At 48.8% G+C, this 18,526-nt stretch overlaps 7 protein-coding genes across 7 annotated transcripts; 3 read left to right on the top strand and 4 right to left on the bottom strand.

Annotated features, from left to right (window-relative positions):
- Positions 1 to 91: 91 nt before the first annotated feature.
- F4817DRAFT_312571 (uncharacterized protein) lies at positions 92 to 2,358 on the bottom strand (the record flags this gene model as incomplete). Its single annotated transcript, XM_049300142.1, has 5 exons — positions 92 to 903; positions 955 to 1,329; positions 1,390 to 1,575; positions 1,628 to 1,696; positions 1,752 to 2,358. 5 exons carry the CDS (start codon positions 2,356 to 2,358, stop codon positions 92 to 94), a joined length of 2,049 nt encoding a protein of 682 aa, XP_049162440.1.
- Positions 2,359 to 2,416: 58 nt separating this feature from the next.
- Positions 2,417 to 5,458, top strand: F4817DRAFT_368094 (uncharacterized protein; the record flags this gene model as incomplete). The annotated part of the gene is made up of 3 exons (XM_049307205.1): positions 2,417 to 2,490; positions 3,154 to 3,589; positions 3,653 to 5,458. The coding sequence occupies 3 exons, from the start codon at positions 2,417 to 2,419 to the stop codon at positions 5,210 to 5,212; spliced, it is 2,070 nt and encodes a 689-aa protein (XP_049162439.1). The 3' UTR covers positions 5,213 to 5,458.
- Positions 5,459 to 5,548: 90 nt separating this feature from the next.
- F4817DRAFT_327113 (DnaJ-domain-containing protein) lies at positions 5,549 to 6,763 on the bottom strand. Its single transcript, XM_049301992.1, has 3 exons — positions 6,444 to 6,763; positions 6,345 to 6,388; positions 5,549 to 6,286 (listed from the first exon to the last, which is right to left on the bottom strand). Exons 1-3 carry the CDS (start codon positions 6,522 to 6,524, stop codon positions 5,758 to 5,760), a joined length of 654 nt encoding a protein of 217 aa, XP_049162438.1. The 5' UTR covers positions 6,525 to 6,763; the 3' UTR covers positions 5,549 to 5,757.
- Positions 6,764 to 6,829: 66 nt separating this feature from the next.
- Positions 6,830 to 9,944, top strand: F4817DRAFT_327111 (ATP-dependent RNA helicase dbp10). The gene is made up of 2 exons (XM_049301991.1): positions 6,830 to 7,263; positions 7,337 to 9,944. Exons 1-2 carry the CDS (start codon positions 6,993 to 6,995, stop codon positions 9,856 to 9,858), a joined length of 2,793 nt encoding a protein of 930 aa, XP_049162437.1. The 5' UTR covers positions 6,830 to 6,992; the 3' UTR covers positions 9,859 to 9,944.
- On the bottom strand, positions 9,945 to 13,404 carry F4817DRAFT_327110 (26S proteasome regulatory complex, non-ATPase subcomplex, Rpn1 subunit). The gene is made up of 4 exons (XM_049301990.1): positions 12,985 to 13,404; positions 12,861 to 12,931; positions 10,312 to 12,801; positions 9,945 to 10,243 (listed from the first exon to the last, which is right to left on the bottom strand). The coding sequence occupies exons 1-4, from the start codon at positions 13,121 to 13,123 to the stop codon at positions 10,217 to 10,219; spliced, it is 2,727 nt and encodes a 908-aa protein (XP_049162436.1). The 5' UTR covers positions 13,124 to 13,404; the 3' UTR covers positions 9,945 to 10,216.
- Positions 13,405 to 13,675: 271 nt separating this feature from the next.
- F4817DRAFT_327108 (RIO1-domain-containing protein) lies at positions 13,676 to 15,264 on the top strand. Its single transcript, XM_049301989.1, has 2 exons — positions 13,676 to 13,895; positions 13,960 to 15,264. Exons 1-2 carry the CDS (start codon positions 13,833 to 13,835, stop codon positions 15,136 to 15,138), a joined length of 1,242 nt encoding a protein of 413 aa, XP_049162435.1. The 5' UTR covers positions 13,676 to 13,832; the 3' UTR covers positions 15,139 to 15,264.
- Positions 15,265 to 15,314: 50 nt separating this feature from the next.
- F4817DRAFT_368092 (uncharacterized protein) lies at positions 15,315 to 17,603 on the bottom strand (the record flags this gene model as incomplete). Its single annotated transcript, XM_049307204.1, has 7 exons — positions 15,315 to 15,814; positions 15,872 to 15,910; positions 15,968 to 16,210; positions 16,269 to 16,360; positions 16,411 to 16,500; positions 16,555 to 16,645; positions 16,705 to 17,603. 7 exons carry the CDS (start codon positions 17,601 to 17,603, stop codon positions 15,724 to 15,726), a joined length of 1,545 nt encoding a protein of 514 aa, XP_049162434.1. The 3' UTR covers positions 15,315 to 15,723.
- Positions 17,604 to 18,526: the final 923 nt, after the last annotated feature.

The following is an 18,526-nucleotide window of genomic DNA, read 5'->3' as shown; positions in this document are numbered from 1 at the left end:
ATAGCCTTATGGGCGACGATGCTGAGGGTATATCGAAGCTTCTTCCAAAGCTCCAAAGACTATTTTGATAGCTCTCTTGTTACGACAGCCTTCATTCTGTTATACAGAATAGATCTTGTGTCGACAAATGCTCCTTCTCTTTCAATTTTTCCGCAGGTTCTGTCGCACAGTTACCAGCTTTCTCTCTGAATTCGGCCGAGTACTTAGTGGAGAGGGAGTTCAGTTCTTCGAAATCTGTCTCCCGGCCATCCCAAGCTAGTATGGGCAAGTCGCCAAATGGGCGCAGGCTTCCTTTATTAGGAAGGCTGTCGAGTAGGGATACCGGGGCAAGGGTAATCTCCGACCCTGCTCGGATCTTTTGTCTAATATTTTCGATCTCTTCCTCGGTTGCGTCGTCCGCCAAGAGCGGCTTCGAATTTTCTTTAGTAGCATACTCCTCGGGTATATGCTTTAGCTCTCTATGGACCGTGGCCAGGTTCCTAGCGGTGTCGATGCCGGGATACAACATCCAATAGCCGCGTACTCGGGCTAGTCTTAGGGCATGTTCCAGCCAAGACGGATGTTGTATGCTCACGGCCTTTTCTGACAGGAGCGCTGGGGTAGGGTCCGACTCCTGCTTAGCTTCTAGCGATCTGGAGACGAAATCGTGTAGCTCTACCCATTTGTCGCCTAGGAAAAGCACAGCATTGCTAGTAGGTGCTTGCCACAGGAACGAGGTTGAAGCTTCATTCTGTGGAGCATCGCTAGACTTGGAGTTTTGCAGTATTGAAGGCGGAGAAAATGAGCCTTTTCCGTCCAGTAACTGGAGTGGTTGTTCGAGGCTGATGCCAAAAAGCCGGCGATCCCAGTGCTGGTGGGTGGAAATAGCTGAGTATTTGTATTCTAATAAAGAATATTTTAAGTCTATAGGGGTTAATCAAAATCGCACTCTTGTAAGAGGGGCATAGTACTTACAATTGAGGAAATCAGGGGATAATTCGGCTTGTGGAGAGAGTACTAATATATGTGAGAGCTCTGGCTGGGCCGGCCAGAAAGATTCAAGAAAATGAGCAGAACTCTCCTCCTCATTCATCCTCTTGCGAGGTATACGATGGCGGAGAGAAAGATGCCGTGCATTAGTCGGATTAGGTATATGGGCGGGTGGCCAGGCGAACGTTTCGAGAAAGTGCTTAGTTGATGTGTCAATGTCGTGAGGAAGCTCGATGGTGAGATGAGGGACTGAACCCGAAGTATAGTCCGCAGCACTAAGTGATCTAAGAAGTCTGATCAAGCTCCCCGAAGTCCCCGGTACTGCATGAATAAGAATATCAATATGCACTTTATTCCACACTTAAAAATACGGTCAGTAATGCCAGGCATAGTTAGGAGGTAGGTAATGAATTATCTTACTGCGTAAAGCCTGACTATCGAGCTTTGTTAGCCACTCAAGCCTTTTCCCGGAACCACGCGGTAGCTCAATTAAAGTATTCTTCTTGACATTTGCGTGCTGCTGTACGGCTCGTAGGAAGAACGGTTCCTCATCACTTGAACCATCTACAAAAATAGCTTGAGGGTGCATGTAATAAAAGACGTGATCTAGAATAGACATAAGCAGATGCGCCTATTCCACGGGAGAAATACTACATACGTAACGCTCGAAATACCGCATTTTCCATTCGATCGTCTGTCGATACCTGAGCATAGTCGGTACGCGCATCTTATAATTAAGTTAGTAGGCGCCCACGTCATCTTAACCTTTACGTGTATCATACCGTGGAATATAATATGACAAGAATCGTCGATGCCGTTAAGTTTCCGCAGGTCTCGTATATCGATATCGCTCCGACTCATTAGGGCAAAGTGCACATAATTCTGTAGTTCTAATCCCATCTGGCAGGCGATCGGCAGCAGCGTCGCCGCGCTCTTAAGGCTCGAGGTCGCAAATAGAACATTCCTATTCATCGCCATTGTCCCTCTTGTGCCACCGATGGCATGTAGTGTCTGCGCCAGCTCAAGGAACTTGACGGGTCCATTGAAGTCGCGCTCGGGCGTGTTCGGCAGACGGGTATTCGGTTTAGTCGGGGGGGATTTAGACCGTTCGTAAGACGGGCGCTTGGGAATAGCGGCATCGAGGTCCTCTAAGTAGGTGTAGCTAGGACGGCGCATCTGTGCGTTAGGGCCGAGGTCGGGTATATTCTTGATGAAGAGATAGATGACCACAGTTACGACAAGCGCGATGGCTATACGTTTGAGCGACCGTCGCGGAGTGACTCTAGCAGGATGCCAATTAGGCTGTCGCAAACCAGTGCCATTCTTAAAGGGCTTATGGTCATCATCCTTCTTACCCAGCTCCTCTTCGCTGAGGAAGAATCCTCGCATCTTCCCCCACGCAGACATACCCGAAACTTCGGCACGGGCCCTTCAGCGCGAGCAGAAGATGGGCAAGCTAGGCGGATATCACAACGCGGTCCTTAAGGGTGATAGAGGCGTTGAAAGCCGCATCTCAAAATTGTAACTCCAAGATTGAGTAAAGGTTTCGTAGAAAAAGATGGGTTAGTTAGATGTGGTTGGCGACAAAAAGTTTATCTGGAGTCCAACTACAGGAAGTTTGGGGCTGACTCGGCTGAGCGACGATGAAGCTCTTGGGAGTGACGATCCCGTTGCTCTTTAGGGGTCCTAGCTTAGATTACAATTCCCGCTAACCGGCACGTATTATATCTAGACGTATAATACATTGAATATTGAAATAAAACGTGTTATGTTACATGGGTTATTCGTATAGGTTATATACAAATGTACCCTAACTTTATTGTAAGGTTTGATATGACGGGACAGCGGGACTGCTTCAGACTTGCCTCGAAAATAGAGCTCCGTCAGTTACGATAAGCCCCACGACGGAAGCTTGGCAGATAAACCCCACATAAAGCTCACATACATTTTACCTAACATGCCTAGGTACCTAGGTACCTACAGGTAGCTATACATCATCCGTATCGTAAAGTTTGATGGTGGGGTACGTTATGCCTTAACGCACCTTGCATACAAGCCATTGGAAATTTTTCTAGCTACCCGAAAATTAAAATTCAGCTTCACGTGTAAGTGTCCATCTTAATGTTCAACGTGTTAAAGCTACCAACATTCGGTAAACCCCTTTTCTAAGTTAGAAGACATTAGTTTAAGCGAATCTTTTCCAAAGTCCTTTTGCTTTTTCACTATGGCCAAGTCCCGCCGCAACAGGGCGAAGGGTGGCCAGCGCTCCGATCCAATTGCTAAACCAGTAAAGCCACCCTCGGACCCAGAATTAGCTGCGATAAGAGAGAAAAGTATTTTGCCTGTCCTGAAGGATCTCCAGAGCACCGAGCCAAAATATAGGACTGCCGCTGCTGGCGCCATCGCCAACATTATTCAGGATACCAAATGCCGGAAACTACTTCTACGGGAGAAGATTGTTCATATTCTTCTCAGTGAGACTCTAACCGACGCAAGTCTAGAGAGCCGGGCAGCAGGATGGGAAATTCTCCGCATCCTTACAGCTGAGGAAGAGGCAGACTTCTGTATCCACCTATATCGAGTTGATGCTCTAACTGCTATTCAGCACGCCTGCGCGAAGGTAAGATTCGAACACCTTTAGAGCAAAAGGTTAAAGGATCATAATTTACTGACTCTCACATAGATAACAGCTGCTCTCACGTCAACAAGTCCTGCTTTCAGCAAAACCACCAAAGCTGAGCAGAATTTCGTCTGGCGGATTGCAGAGTCACTTACTGCTATATTATCAGCTCTAGCTGAAGCACAAGATGAAGCTCTAGATGCGGCCACTCGCAATGAGCAAATACTTCGGTTTCTCTTTACCCTCGTCACATTAGATTTCACAACCGCACCGGTCTTGAACGGTGCCCTCTCGTGTATGATCACGCTTTCCGAGGACAACAAACAGTTCGCGGAAGCACTGCTAGCTGATAATACCACTAAGTGTTATAAACAGCTCATCGCATTCAAGAATGGCGATGGCTATAAGGCGGTCTTGGCTTGCGGTGTGTTGCACAACATATTCCCTATTGTGCAATGGAATGATCATACACCTGGCAAGGATGGTGCTTGCGACGCTATTCTCGTTCCCACGCTTTCCCAGACACTCGAGCATACTCAATCCAGTGGGAACATGACAAACGGCAACAGCTCAACGAGCCCAGCGGAGGTTTTGCGGCTGGCCCTTGAGATTCTGGCATCTATCGGTACTACCCTACAGCAGACCCTAGAGTTGGGGAACAAAAAAGAAAAAAGGAGAGAAAAGGCAGATGCTATGGATGCTGATAGCGAGGAGGACCTTTCTGATCATGAATCCGATGAAGAGAATGGAGAGGACGAAGAGATGGACCAAGACGAGATGGAAGCAGACATGGAAATGGTCACTGGAGCAGACGATGGCGACGACGAGATTGAGGGCATCGATGACTTGCCTACCCTGAAAGAGCTTATCCAGAAGGCAGTTCCACAAGTTGTGAAAATTGTTCGTGCAAACGGTGGCGACGACGAGACCTCAGAGCTGATTCGTGGCCATGCTTTAACGGCTCTGAATAATATCTCTTGGACGGTGAGCTGTATTGATTTTGCCGAGAAATCGAATGCAGCCATATTGCACGCTTGGACGCCGACAGCACGTATGATCTGGCAACAGATAATAGCGCCGGTACTTTCGAGCAATACATCTGATGTCGAACTTGCTACGATCGTGACGAGCCTCGCATGGGCTGTCGCAAGGACTCTGCATGGCCAGACGTTCCTCAGCGGAGATGAGCATAAAAAGTTCATATCGCTATACCACGCATCCAAGAACCTCAATCCAGACCAGGAAGATCCATTCCAAAGTCTTGGCGTCAAGTGTATTGGAGTACTCGGACAACTCGCGCTCGTCGAACCGATCGAATTAAATCGGGAGATAGGTATCTTCCTCCTCACGGTAGTGAAGGGACTACCTGAGACCTCGGCCGCAGACGTTGTAGAGGCCTTGAACCAATTGTTCGATATCTACGGTGATGAACATAAGGTATGGGACAAAGAAGTCTTCTGGAAAGACAACTTTCTGCAGCATTTTGAAGAGGCCACCCCAATGGTGAAGGCTATGGTGAAAACAATTGATAGGAGGAAATCAACCGAGCTGCGTGTGCGTGCTGAAGAAGCGAACATGAATCTTTCTAGATTCATTCAGTATAAGCAGAAGCATAGACCTTGAATTAGGAATTAGGTGCATTAGTAGGAAGATGAAAGAGCTACGTTTAGGGACCGGCGACCAGGATAGTAAGGCGTATTAATCTACGAAACCGAAATGACTACTTTGAGAGGGTTGGCTTTTTGCATATAGATTTTATGTCGAGATGCGAGGGAATCCGGGTAGTTGATGCGTCTTCGCCCCTTATTCGTCTTAGGATCAATTCAAGACCAGGGGTACCAACCTCCCTGTCGTCGTCCCGCTACTGGGTCTGTTGTGTGCAGTCATCGCAAACCCTGGAATACATAAAAGCACGTACAAACTCACCTTGATATCCTGTTCCTGTGATAGAAACGAAAAAAAAAAACTCGGTCTCAATGTCACTAAGGGAGTTAGGCTCATAAGTATTTCTTTCGGTCTATCAAATAGAACTCACGTAGTAACCCATGACGTATGTAGTCATCCATCACCCATTCATCTGACCTAGGGTCGACGAGCGTGCGATTCCCGTGTAAGCAAGCAAGCATATGTGCAACCGCATAGTTCCCCCCATCTAGATGCTCCCGCACTCAACCAATCGGCTTCAGCTTCTTCTTCTTCTTCTTATCGTCGCCGGACTTGGACTTTTGAAACTGGCGCCAGCTATCAATGCGCTGGTCTCGGGTGCTCTCCCAATCCTGCTCGTGCTGCCTCTTGCGCTTGCGGTCCTCGAGATCCTGGTCGACCTTGCGCTGCTCGCGGCCCTCCTCCTGCATCTGGGCCTTCATCTGACGCTTTCGTCTTAGCTCGTTATCGATCAGGACCTCGCGTGTCTTCACGCGCCACTTCTTTGCAAAGTCCTCCGTTTTCAGCTCCGGGCTGTCGACCGTCCACTTATTCTCGCGGATCAGTAGCATGCGCGCGTCCGCGATGGCCTCGTCTAGCCGCTCCCGGTGCTTCTCGTCCATCAGCTCGGTCTGCGCCTTCTTCAGCCGATCGAAGGCTTCCGGCGCAGAAGGATTCTTCGTCTTGTCCGGATGGATAAGTAGTGATTTCTTGCGGTAGGCTAGTTTGATATCGGATTCCGGGACACCAGGGTTCAGATCGAGGACTGCGTAGCTATAGTAAATATTAGTACTATCTCTTTTCCTAGCCGCAATGCGTCAAAATGACTTACGCATCTAAACGGAAAGCTTTTAGGATGCGATCTATCTCAGCATCCTAAATTATAGAAGGTTAGTAAATATACGACGAGGATGCGATGAGCTCAGCTTGCCTTGTCGAACTCCTTGGCTTCCGTCTCAAGCGTGTCAAGTGCATCCTTATCCTCAACAGGACTCTCTTCTTTGGTCGCCATCTTTCCAATTATAGAACGATCCCGTGAGTAATAGCTGGTTTGGTGCGGCTAGGAATTAAGCAGAATGTGTGGGAAAGATGAAGTATCAGATGTAATGCAAGTGTGTAAGTCAGTAAATCAGATGTCAACTAAGTGTAAGAGGTTCGGGGCTGGAGGCGAGGAGATAAGGAATAGAAGTTACGATACGATAGGTACAAACAACCTTAGGGTGTACTTCCATGTATAATACATCGTGTAACATGTACACATGTACCTAATGGGGATAAAATGCTTATCAGACATTAGCGTATCGATAACATTAACCAGGGTCCTACAACTTCGAAAAAAGTTCTTGAGCCGCCCCACGACAGCTTCAAATTGAGATTGTAGACTCAATTTCTTAATCGATTTGTCTTAATTTCGGCGTTATATTGTGGTCGCTTGTACATCTATGTAGGCTTCATATCGGTATACTAGCCCGCTAACAATATGCCGTCGCGCGCGGTGTCTCCGACGCCGTCCGAAAACGAAGTCGATATTCTAGGATCGCTACTCACAGACAACACTGGCGCATCGAGCAGGAAGAGCAAAAAGAATGACACACAGAAAGAGTTAGACCTTGATTTCCTGGACGGCGGTGATGAAGAAGAAGACGATGGCGACGCGGCCTTTATTGCCCTTAAGCAGGCCGCTTCTTTTAGAAAAGCCAGTAATCTGCAAGGAAAATCTGTTAAGAAAGGTGGTGGTTTTCAGGCCATGGGTTCGTACACACCCGTCCGACGACATGTGACATACTATTATATAACTCTGTCTAACAATGTAACTAATCATAGGTCTCAATGCCAACCTACTAAGAGCCATCACTCGAAAAGGGTTCTCAGTTCCTACCCCTGTCCAGAGGAAAGCTATACCATTAATTATGCAGAGGAAGGACGTTGTTGGTATGGCGAGAACAGGTTCCGGTAAAACAGCAGCATTCGTTATTCCTATGATAGAACGTCTGAGGGCCCATAGTGCCACAGTTGGTGCAAGGGCATTGATCCTCTCGCCGTCTCGAGAACTAGCCATCCAGACTCTGAAGGTCGTCAAGGAATTCAGTCGCGGAACGACCCTCAAATGCGTGCTCCTTGTCGGTGGTGATAGTTTAGAGGAGCAGTTCAGCGCTATGACAACAAATCCCGATATCGTCATCTGTACCCCCGGCCGATTCCTACATCTCAAGGTCGAGATGTCTCTCGATTTATCCTCAATCCAGTATGTCGTTTTCGACGAGGCAGACAGGTTGTTCGAAATGGGTTTCGCTGCGCAACTCACCGAGATCTTACACGCCCTGCCCGCCTCAAGACAGACCTTACTCTTCTCGGCCACCTTACCAGCTTCATTAGTCGAGTTTGCCCGTGCAGGTTTACAGGATCCAAGTCTGGTCCGGTTAGACGCCGAGACAAAGGTATCTCCAGATCTTCAATCAGCATTTTTCAGTGTGAAGGGCGCCGAGAAAGAAGGAACCCTTCTCCACATCCTAAACGATATCATCAAAATGCCCACGGGATTGCCAGAGGGCGTTCAGGCAGAGTCCGATAGACATGCAAAAAAGAGAAAGCGAGGATCTGATGCGCCAAGAGTAAGAGAGAAACCAACAGAACACTCGACTATTATATTCGCTGCTACCAAACATCACGTCGAGTATCTGCAATCTCTACTGGGCGAGTCAGGGTTCGCAGTATCGTACGTATACGGCTCCCTAGACCAGACGGCCAGAAAAGAGCAAGTTGAAAACTTCAGGCGTGGTCGTTCCAACATTTTAGTAGTGACAGACGTGGCCGCTCGAGGTATTGATATTCCTATTCTTGCTAATGTGATCAACTACGATTTCCCTCCGCAACCCAAAATTTTCGTCCATCGAGTTGGTCGTACGGCGAGAGCGGGGCAGAGAGGTTGGAGTTATAGTCTCGTGAGAGATATGGATGCCCCGTATCTCTTAGATTTGCAGCTGTTTCTGGGCAAGAAACTCGTCCTTGGCAAAGAAGGCAAGGATGCTACAAACTTTGCAGAAGACATTACAGTTGGAGCCCCGGTTCGAAGCAAGGTAGAAACCAACATGGAGTGGCTTAACAAAGTCTTAGGGGAGAGCGAAGATATCAGCGCTCTCCGTAGAGTATCTGAGAAGGCTGAGAAGCTTTATCTAAGGACACGCAATTCGGCTTCTAGCCAAAGTGCCCGACGAGCAAAAGAAATTATTAAGTCCAAAGGCTGGGTGCAACTTCACCCCATCTTTGGTGACGAATTAGGAGCGGCCGAGGATGCTCGCGCGGAAATGCTCGCGAAGATCAGCGGCTTCAAGCCACATGAGACGATCTTCGAAATTAGCAGATCAGCCAAGGCGGGCAAAAACGATGCGGCCGACGTTATGAAGGGCATTCGCGAGCGCTTCGGTCCCCGTAAATCTGGTAAAGATGAGGATAATGAAGGGGCCAACGAAACCGGAGAAATGGACGGTATAGATGGATTCGACGACGAAGACGAGGAAATGGTAGATCCCCAGGAAGACGCCGTAGAATCCGACGCCGAACCCGCCAACATCGAGGACCAAGACTCCGACTCCGACCTCGAAGTCACCATATCCAACCACAACAAATCCTCCTCCTCCAAAGACCCAACCTCCTCCTTCCAAGACTCCGAGATCTTCATGTCCTACACCCCCCGCACCATCAACGCCGCCGAAGAGCGCGGCTACGGCGTCCACTCGGGCTCCAACTCGCAATCCGCCGCCGCCGCCAGCAGCACCGGTAACTTCGTCGCCGCCGCCCGCAACCTAACCATGGACCTGACCAACGACGAGGGCGCCAAGAACTTCGGCGCCCCGACCCGCGCCCGCATGCGCTGGGACAAGAAAGCCTCCAAGTACGTCGCCCGGGACAACGACGACGACGGCTCGCGCGCCCAATCGGCCGGCGGCGGCAAGCGACTGGTCCGCGGCGAGAGCGGTGTCAAGATCGCCGCTAGTTTCCAGAGCGGCCGCTTTGATAGGTGGCGACGCGCTCAGCGCCTCGGTCGTCTACCCCGCGTCGGCGAGACCGAGAAGAAACTCCCGCGCTTGGGTGCGCCTGGCGCGGGAGACGAAAATGGCGGGCGGTACAGACATAAGCAGGAGAAGGCTCCTAAAGAGGCTGACAAGTACCGTGACGACTACCACGTACGCAAGAAGCGCGTGGCCGATGCACGCGAGAAGCGTGTTGGCCGTTTCAAGGATGGTATGGGTAGTAAGAAGGAGATCAAGAGTTCAGAAGACATCCGCAAGGCGCGTGTGGTCAAGGAGCAGAAGAAGGCAAAGAATGCTAGGCCGTCGAGGAAGTAAAGGGGTCGGCATATTAGGTAGTACATACCTACCTAACCTAACGTATATAATACTTAAGAGTCACGTCTACGTAGAAGAGCAAAGTAGTATAAAGCAAGTGGGTAACCATGTTCATTACCAACGATACAACGTCGAACCCGGTCCTAAGGTCCCGAGCCGTTTCCACCATACATCTAATGCGTGAGACCAAGCGACGTCGCGTTCTAAACTTGCGATGCTTGGAAGTGCATTATGTGGTTTTTATTAGTACATTTTTCATCCTGTGGCCAGTCCAGAGTCACGAGCAAACAAGTCTTGCTCCAGATCAGAGTTAGGACGATAATCTACTAGGATGTCATAGAAGTCGATCCGACGTGCACTACTTTCCATCCTCCCAGTCAGGATTCTATTAGGATGTCAGTATAAGTATTCCTAAATAAATCAATAGTGCTGAGAAAGAGAATTCGGCCTTACCTTACGAAGGATGACGAGGCCTTCCAATGTACTGCTGAGACTGATATACTGCTCATCCTCCAATTCTGCTCGCTCGCCGTACGCCAAAAGCACGGGCGTGCTCTGCGTTTGCCATCCAGTGATCGTTTTGGGTCGGCCGGCCTGACCGACAACATCGACGGCTTGACCGACACGGACGTTGACTGTCAAAGGCTTAAGATCTTCGTCTAGAGTGACGAGGAAACGGGGATGCATAGCCGTGATAAGGTAATATAGGAGGTAATGAGAGTTAGATGTGATAAATTGCTTGGCATCAATCATAGCGACAAGTGTAGCTAGCAGACCGGATGTCGCCACTCTCGAGAGAATTTGCCGATCCGTGTGGAAGGGGTTAAGCGTCATGGTGCCTTTGCCCATGTGCAAAAGACCCTGTGCGATACGAACTATGAAGAGGGTTTCTTGATCCCGGTGGTAGTAGCTGGCCAATTGTCGTAGAAGTTGGGCCAACCTTGCGTTGTTGGTGCCAGCACCGAGTAATCCCATTGCGAAGATTGCGTTTATCGCGACATCGTTGTCGTTATCGTGACTATACCGAGACAGTGTATCGTAGACCTTCATTTGGGGGTTGCTGGGGCTAATCAAGGCCATAGCCAGCGGCACGACACGCCGAATGTTGGCCTCGCCGTAATGCATGAGATGCCCAAACTGTCGTAGTACCATCTCTTGCCCGACATCTTCGCCCATCGCTACCAACGCAATTCCAAGGACTGCGTACATTTGCAATAATTCCTCGCAGCCCTTGTCTCCGGAGTCGGCATCAAAGTGCTCGTTACATATATGCAGCAGTTCTTGAATCTTCAGCACGGCTCCAGTGCCAGCCCAGGCGCAGACTTCACAGAGGATCGCTGTTGGCCGACCCATGGGATGGGAAACTGCCTTTAGCGTCTCTAAGATAACATCGACCTCCTCCTGACGGCCGAAAAAGAGAAGCCCGAGTCCAAGGGCTAGGAATCTAAACCACTTGTCCGAAAAAACGTTTCCGCGCTCATCGTCCAACAAAACACCCATTATTTCCTCGATCGCCAGAGGGTTAGCGGAACCGACGCAGATAAGACCACAAGATAAAGCAGCCATAGCAACTATCTGCATGTCGTTGTCGGGATTGCTAATAATGGGAATCAGATGTTCCAACACCTCTTCCTTATGAGATCCAGCGTAGGAAAGTCCAAGACCCATAATGGCCGTTATTCGGATAAGTCGGTGCTTACTCTCGAGCTTTTCCGTGTCGCCTAGCAGCGCCAGACCGGGTTCGCTATCTATACGCACGCCCGAGGTCATGATGCCGATAGCTAACATCGAACCTGCAACTATCAATGGTTCAGACGAATAAGTGAACTTATCTATCTTGTCCAGACCTGTCTCGACATCCCACATGAGAAGAGTTCCGAGGGAGGCGACGGTAGAGACCATGCCCTCGTCTTTGGTCTTCCATACCCATGACTCCTTATCCTGGTCCACGAGCATCATCTTGTCGTTGCCGTAGCCAGCATTGACAAAAGCGTTGACAAAAGCGGCGGCAAGGTTATGCCGTGCAGAGTCCAAGTTTGTCATGCCAGCAACTCGGCTACTTTCCAGATGGCTCTTGTAAATATCTTCAGTGGTCTTAGGCTCCAGAATGTTCAGCTCTTTGCCTAGAGTCTTGAAGTATTCCGCCAACTTGACGTTGCTAACGGCCTCCTCCATCTCCATCGCGTCTTTTTTAGAATCTATGTCTCTCATGACATTTACCCAGCTCTTCTGACGACCAATCAGGAAAGCCATCTGCTTTTTTAACGCGGGGTCTTTGGTCGAATTGGAAACACTATTAATAAGATCCAGGTCATTAAGCCGGATAGCAATTACCATAGCTTGAGTGTATTCCTTGTAGGTGCTGTAGATGATAAACGCAGTCCGAAGGAATTGCTCATTCTCTGGGTATGTCAGGAGGTTGACCATACTAATAAGGTATAGACAGACACGAGAATAGGTGTTCTCGTCGACGAATTTAGGGAGGTCTTCGATAATCTCGAGTTCACTCATGAGATCAACAGCATCGGCCTCGGCGTTGCTCTTCAAGAACAACGGCACGAGAACCAGTGCAAGATCTACCAAGTCTTTGACAGACTCTTCCGCGGTGATTCGTTTTGCGTAGACCTCGCCAATCTCCAAGGCTAGGTGCCGGACGTATTCGTGGCCCCACGACCCTATGTCTTGTGTTGGTGATAATAAGCGATACTTCAGGGTGTCTTGGCGATCTTCGTCTGAGAAGGTCATGCCTATGACTGACAGGACGTCTGCCAGAGATGATTTGTCTTCTCCCTCAGGCCACTCGTCATAAAGTTTTGTCATGGTTTCGTAGTGTGGCCTTAGAAACTTCAATGGCTTCGGTACTGCTGTCATCGAGGATGTCGAAGTCTTAATGGAATTCTTCATGGCCTCCAAGGACGGCTTGTAGAGGGACGCATCGGACTCCTACGAACCGAGTTAGCACTTCTGGAAGATGAACAGCGCAGGGAGTGTCATAATCATACCGTTAATCGCTCTACCAGCATATCAAGCTCACTCTTGAGCTGCTGATCTTCCTCGCTCAACTCCTCCGTAGCTACATAACCATTAGTATAGGATGATGACGCAGTAGGCGGGGAGTAGACGCACAATCGACCTTATCCTCATCCTTCTTACCAGTAGCTGAAGACTGAGCATCTTTGGCCTTCTTGTTATCGCCAGGTTGGCTTTCGACAGCCTTGCCTTTTCCCTTGTCGGCCGACGTGGGCTGGTTATTGCTCGGCGCCATGGTCGTCTGGGGGGCAAATGTGGTAGTTAATACAAACTACAAGTGGATAAGATTCCAGACGCCGTTCCCAAGATGAACTAATTCAATAGGGACCAGACAGCTGAGATATTAATATGAACCCTATGAGCGGGCACGGTAGAGGGAGAAAAGAAAGACGTTTCGATTCGGTAAGGTTGTGGTGGTGGATGTAGTGGATGTAGAAAATAAAGGTTGCGGATTGCGGATTGCGGATTGCGGATAAGCTTTCCCAACATGAAAGCTCTTGAAGTGGCAGGTCAGGTCGAAGCTCTAAGGCAAGGCGGAAAGGGCCTTGCTACCTATTACGCGACTGCTCTGCCGCCTATTGCTTAGTGATTGGAAGTGGTCTGTGCGCCAAAAATTCAACAGAGCCTTCCCGATGCTTGACGTCGATCAGACCAATCAAAATTCTAAAAAGTCAGTGCATTTACATCCAATAAGACGGTAGGTACGTCAGGGTACTTGAGATCATATCTTATCGTAGATTAGATAGAGGGTCCCTTGTATTTTTCTACTAGAATTGGTGGGGGTTCCATTTCTATCTCATACCTATTCTATCTCATGTACCTCTTGTTCTACTTCTCTTATTTTCAATCCTCGCAAACCAACGCCTAGTTATAGAACTCCCATCGTTTTAGAAAGGCTCTTATAACAGTAACCAAATTCCCACGTTGAACGAGAATCGACCACCATGAAGCTCGACACCAAGGCCATGCGCCATCTCACAGCAGAGGACTGGCGAGTCCTAACAGCTGTACGACCCCTCCTCTTCTTCCCATCTTGAAAAGCCGCTCCTCGACTGACCGAAAATTGGGCAGGTCGAGATCGGCAGCAGGAACCATGAAATCATCCCCACTCCTCTTATAGAATCTCTCTCCAAACTTCGCGGCGGTAGCAACCGCGTACACAAGTCCATCTCCGCGCTGGCCAAGGTCGGCCTGATCGCGCGGCTCAAGGAGGCCAAGTATGATGGGTACCGGCTCACGTACGGTGGTCTAGACTACCTAGCACTACATACGTACGCGAGCCGGCGAGAAGTGTATAGTGTAGGAAACCGAATCGGTGTCGGCAAGGAGAGTGATATTATAGTCGTAGCCGACGAGTCGGGCACACAACACGTACTTAAAATCCATCGATTAGGCCGTATCTCCTTTCGCACCGTCAAGTCCAACCGTGACTACCTCCGAAAGCGCCAGGGCGGCAGTTGGATGTACCTATCACGGTTAGCCGCCGAGAAGGAGTTCGCCTTCATGCGCGCCCTGAAGGAAGAAGGATTCCCCGTACCAGAGCCCATATCACAAAGTCGTCACACTATTCTTATGAATTTCATCGACGCCTTCCCCCTACGCCAAATCTCCGAGGTCCCTGACCCTGCTGCCCTATACGCAGAACTAATATCCATGATCCTGCGACTGGCCAAGCACGGTTTGATCCACGGTGACTTCAACGAGTTCAACATCCTAATCAAAGAAGAGCGGGATGAACCAAACCCATCTGCCAAGGGCAAAGAAGTCGAGAGCACGGCAAACGAGAGCAAGGGGAATTTCACAGTAACGCCCATCCTCATCGACTTTCCCCAGATGGTATCCATGGATCATCAAAATGCCGAGATGTACTTTGACCGAGACGTCAACTGCGTGAAGAAATTCTTCGAGCGGCGCTTCCACTTCGTCGGTACCCAACCAGGGCCCTTCTTCAAGGATGCCAAGAAGACGGTGGGCAAGGACGGGGCTAGGAGGCTTGACGCTGCAGTCGAGGCGTCGGGTTTTTCAAAGAAGGCCCTTAAAGACCTGGAGGCTGCTATCAGAGAGCAGCAGGCGACAAGAGGAGACGAGGCCGGTTCGGGAGATGAGTATGATGGAGCATCCACAGATGAGGACGAGGAAGAGGACAGTGAAGATACTGAAGCAGATGAATCAGATGCTGGCAAAAATGACCAAGAAGCAGACGTCAAGAAGATAGAGATGGATACGCTTTCAATCGAAACTAAGACGTGAATAAGCGAATAGTTTTACTAGAACACGAGTAATTGATACCCCTTTTATCTCAAACTCACAATTGTTATAGAGTTCTTAAAGGCGCTGTACACCTAAGCCGTAACCTATTTCCAGGAAGATACCTATTCAATTTCACAATAAAGAGAAGGACGCCTCGGAAACTAGGTGGTTTATATGCGCAAAATTTGTATTAATGCTGCACTAATGTTCTGCAACCCCCCCAAAAAAAAACTTCTGCCATCATTGAATAAAGAGAGTAAGGACAACATTAGAAGACTTATCATAAAATAAAAAGGTTCAAACACCCACGCCCACACCTTTCCACGTATCATCCTCCAATTATCATCGCGATGAGTCATAACGTATCGTCTCGTCCCTAAAACTCAGTAAAGAAACTCGAGCTGTGCAACAAGAAGCTGGAAAAAAAACTCAACAGAAAACCATATTAGGGCTGATGAACAGATTGCGCATGCCAGTAACAACATTATGGCAGCAAAATATCTGCCGTGATGCCGGAAACCATGAAAAACAAGACCGAATAGGCGGTAACAACAATAACAACACCGGATACTATCACGCAACTTATTATTCCTTCTCCTGTTTTACTGGAGACGATTGGCTGCTGCCATGCGCGACTAATGGGGATTCGACACGGATCTCGACACCATCACCGGGTCTATATCCAAGTTAGCGCTTCTTTGGCTAACGAGATCGTCGGCATAAGGGCCTATACCCAGGTCCAAAACCACCCGAACCGTCCTGGGGAGCACCACTGAAAAACAACAGTTAGCAAAAGTGCAAGGGCCGATTGAAATGGATAGGGACATACTCAGAAACATAAGGACCGTTTCGATAGAGAACGCGAGCAGGGCTCATGCCCACAAGGGTCGTACCATAGGCACTGACGTTGTATTCGTTGGTGCGGTACTGGCGGCGCTTAGCAGTCACCCGCTTGAGCTCCTTCTGGGCGGGTGTATCCGCATAGCGGATCTGCAGTGGAAGACGTTCACGACTAATGAGTTTACCAGTGAACTCGTTGATGATCTCGTCGCAGATATCGCGTGACTCGAAGCTGATAATAGCATTAGAGGCTTGTAAACTTCCTTGTTCTTCCTAGAGGATTAACTTACCGTGCAAATCCAACACCACGGCTGTTGCCCAAACTGTCTCGAAGGACCTTGCTGGACAAGATGGTGTAACCTTCAAAAATGAGATTGATTTCCTATAGTCATTAGACAGTGTAAACTATATCGGACCTATCATTGATCTTACAGTCTCAGTGTAGTTCTTTGGAAGGTTAGAAAGATAAAGGTTGGTTGAGCTCTCATCACCCTCAGCTCGTAGTCGCGAGTTGAACGACTCCTAATTATAATGGTTAGTTAAAAGTCACGAAGAAAAGCAGCGGGGATTAATTACCCTTGCAAAGCCGACTTCGTAACCTCGACGATAGAATCCGCGGATGCAATTCTCGGAATGACGAACTTCGACAAACTTGGCAAAACCAAATCTAGGAGTTGTGTTAATTGAAGTGTCTCGGATGCGACTATAGACTACAAGATAACTCACCCCTTGCAAGCACCAGTGTTCGAATCGATGATGGCTTTGGAGGTCTCCACAGGACCAAAGCGCTCTGCATACTTCAGCAGAAGAGCATCGTCCGTAGTGGGATGAAGGCCGCGGATGTACACGTTTCTGTTGCCCGGAATAGGGTTAACAAGGCTCTGTTCAAGCGTCTTCATGTTCTCAGGAGGGGTAAAGACAGCCGGAACAGCGAACGGAATCTTGGGGCTGCGGTCGAGTAGAGGGGACTTTGGCTCCTGAGGAGCTTCAGCAGCCACGATCTGATGGGGCGAGGGAGTTGTATAGGTAGATCGGTCGAACACGGTCACACGAGCACCCTGGTCTCGAGACGTCATGCTTCCAAGGAAAGGCGTAGCCGGGGTAGACTCATTAGTCGAATAAGATGAACGGCGAATGTCCAGACCTGGAACATCTCGAGAGCTGGTGTCAGTGTGTTCTCGTGCGCTGCTGGTGCGCGCCGGAGTGTAAGGCGAAAGGGCAAGCATAGGGTGGTGCTGAAAACCTCCATGAGCATAGTAAGGACCGCCATAAGGGCCCGGATAAGCCTCAGGTTGAGTGGATGGATAACCAAAGGTAGGAATGCCAGATGCCTGGACTCCGGGAGCCGAGACAGTATGAGTCGGATAGTTAGCAGCAACATGCACAATGCGCCCATCAGGGGTCGCCATAGGGATCATTCCCGGGATAGGGGGAAGGCCATTAATGCCAAGGCCGCCGAACTGGTGAAGAATAGCGTTCATGTTGGCATCAACAACTGTGTGGTTCTGAGAACCGTTCATGTTGGCACAGTCGTGAGCGCCAGTAGCCTGGGCAGCCTGGTGAATACCAGAGGTCGGTTCCTCGGGAGTGTTGACGCGAACGGGTGCACCGTTGTCGTGATGCATGATGCTTGGAGTAGAATAACTCAATAGACTTCTGTAGAAATATACATTGTTAGCAGGACTCTAAGAGATCAATATATGGCGGCAAAGGCGAAAAGAAACTTGTCAAGTAAAAGGAGAAACTATTCGTGACTGCGAACCTATGAAATAAATGTTGATTCAGGACTGAAGAAGAGGTAAGGAGGAGTATGACGAGTTAGAAGAAGAATATGTGATATTGACAGACGTGTAAGTCATTCATTGTGTAAACACACGAGTGAGTGACTCGACATTGCAAGGGCTTGAGACATACCTTGTACAAGAATTGACTTGACCAAGTCTGATGGTAAGAACAGTTAGAACCTATTAATAATGATAGTCAGTGAGAAGTTAAGCTGGAAAGGACAAGTGAAAAAAAGAGGCTTGCACTTCATGGCGTCAGTGATAAAGTAGAAGAGGAAATAAGGATAGCATAGAGGGCATGGCGATATCGATCTAACGTAAAGGAAAAGTACAAAGAAAATATTGATATGAGGAAATATAGAATAAGTTATAGAGGTTGTCGGTAGTCGTAGGGGGTGTTGGTGTGGTAAAGATTTGTCTGGTGAACGATGACATCGCGTTGCCTTACGTCGCGCTGTGTCGTCAAAGGCTAAGAAGAGGCAGAATGATAGGACGTGAAGGCTGTGGTCAAAAGTAATCATCACGAAACAGTAGAGACAGAACCAACCTTGGGAAATCTGGCTGGTAATGCCAATACTGTTAGTACCAAGAGGATTGTGATGAAGCGAGCGGGTCCGAGTAAAATAGAGTAGCTAGAGAGCAAGATGGGAGAATGAAGAGATTGTGGTGATGTGTGTGCTTGGATGAGTGGATGTTATGCTGTGGAACCAAATGAAGAAGAAGAGAGAGAGAAAACACATGACAGGTGAAGAGTGTTAGTTGTC

This window comes from Daldinia loculata, assembly GCF_022478755.1.
Source record: "Daldinia loculata strain CBS 113971 unplaced genomic scaffold F4817scaffold_6, whole genome shotgun sequence".
NCBI lineage: Eukaryota > Fungi > Ascomycota > Sordariomycetes > Xylariales > Hypoxylaceae > Daldinia > Daldinia loculata.
The sequence above is the reverse complement of the archived record's forward strand: the minus strand, read 5'-3'. Positions and strand labels throughout refer to the sequence as shown.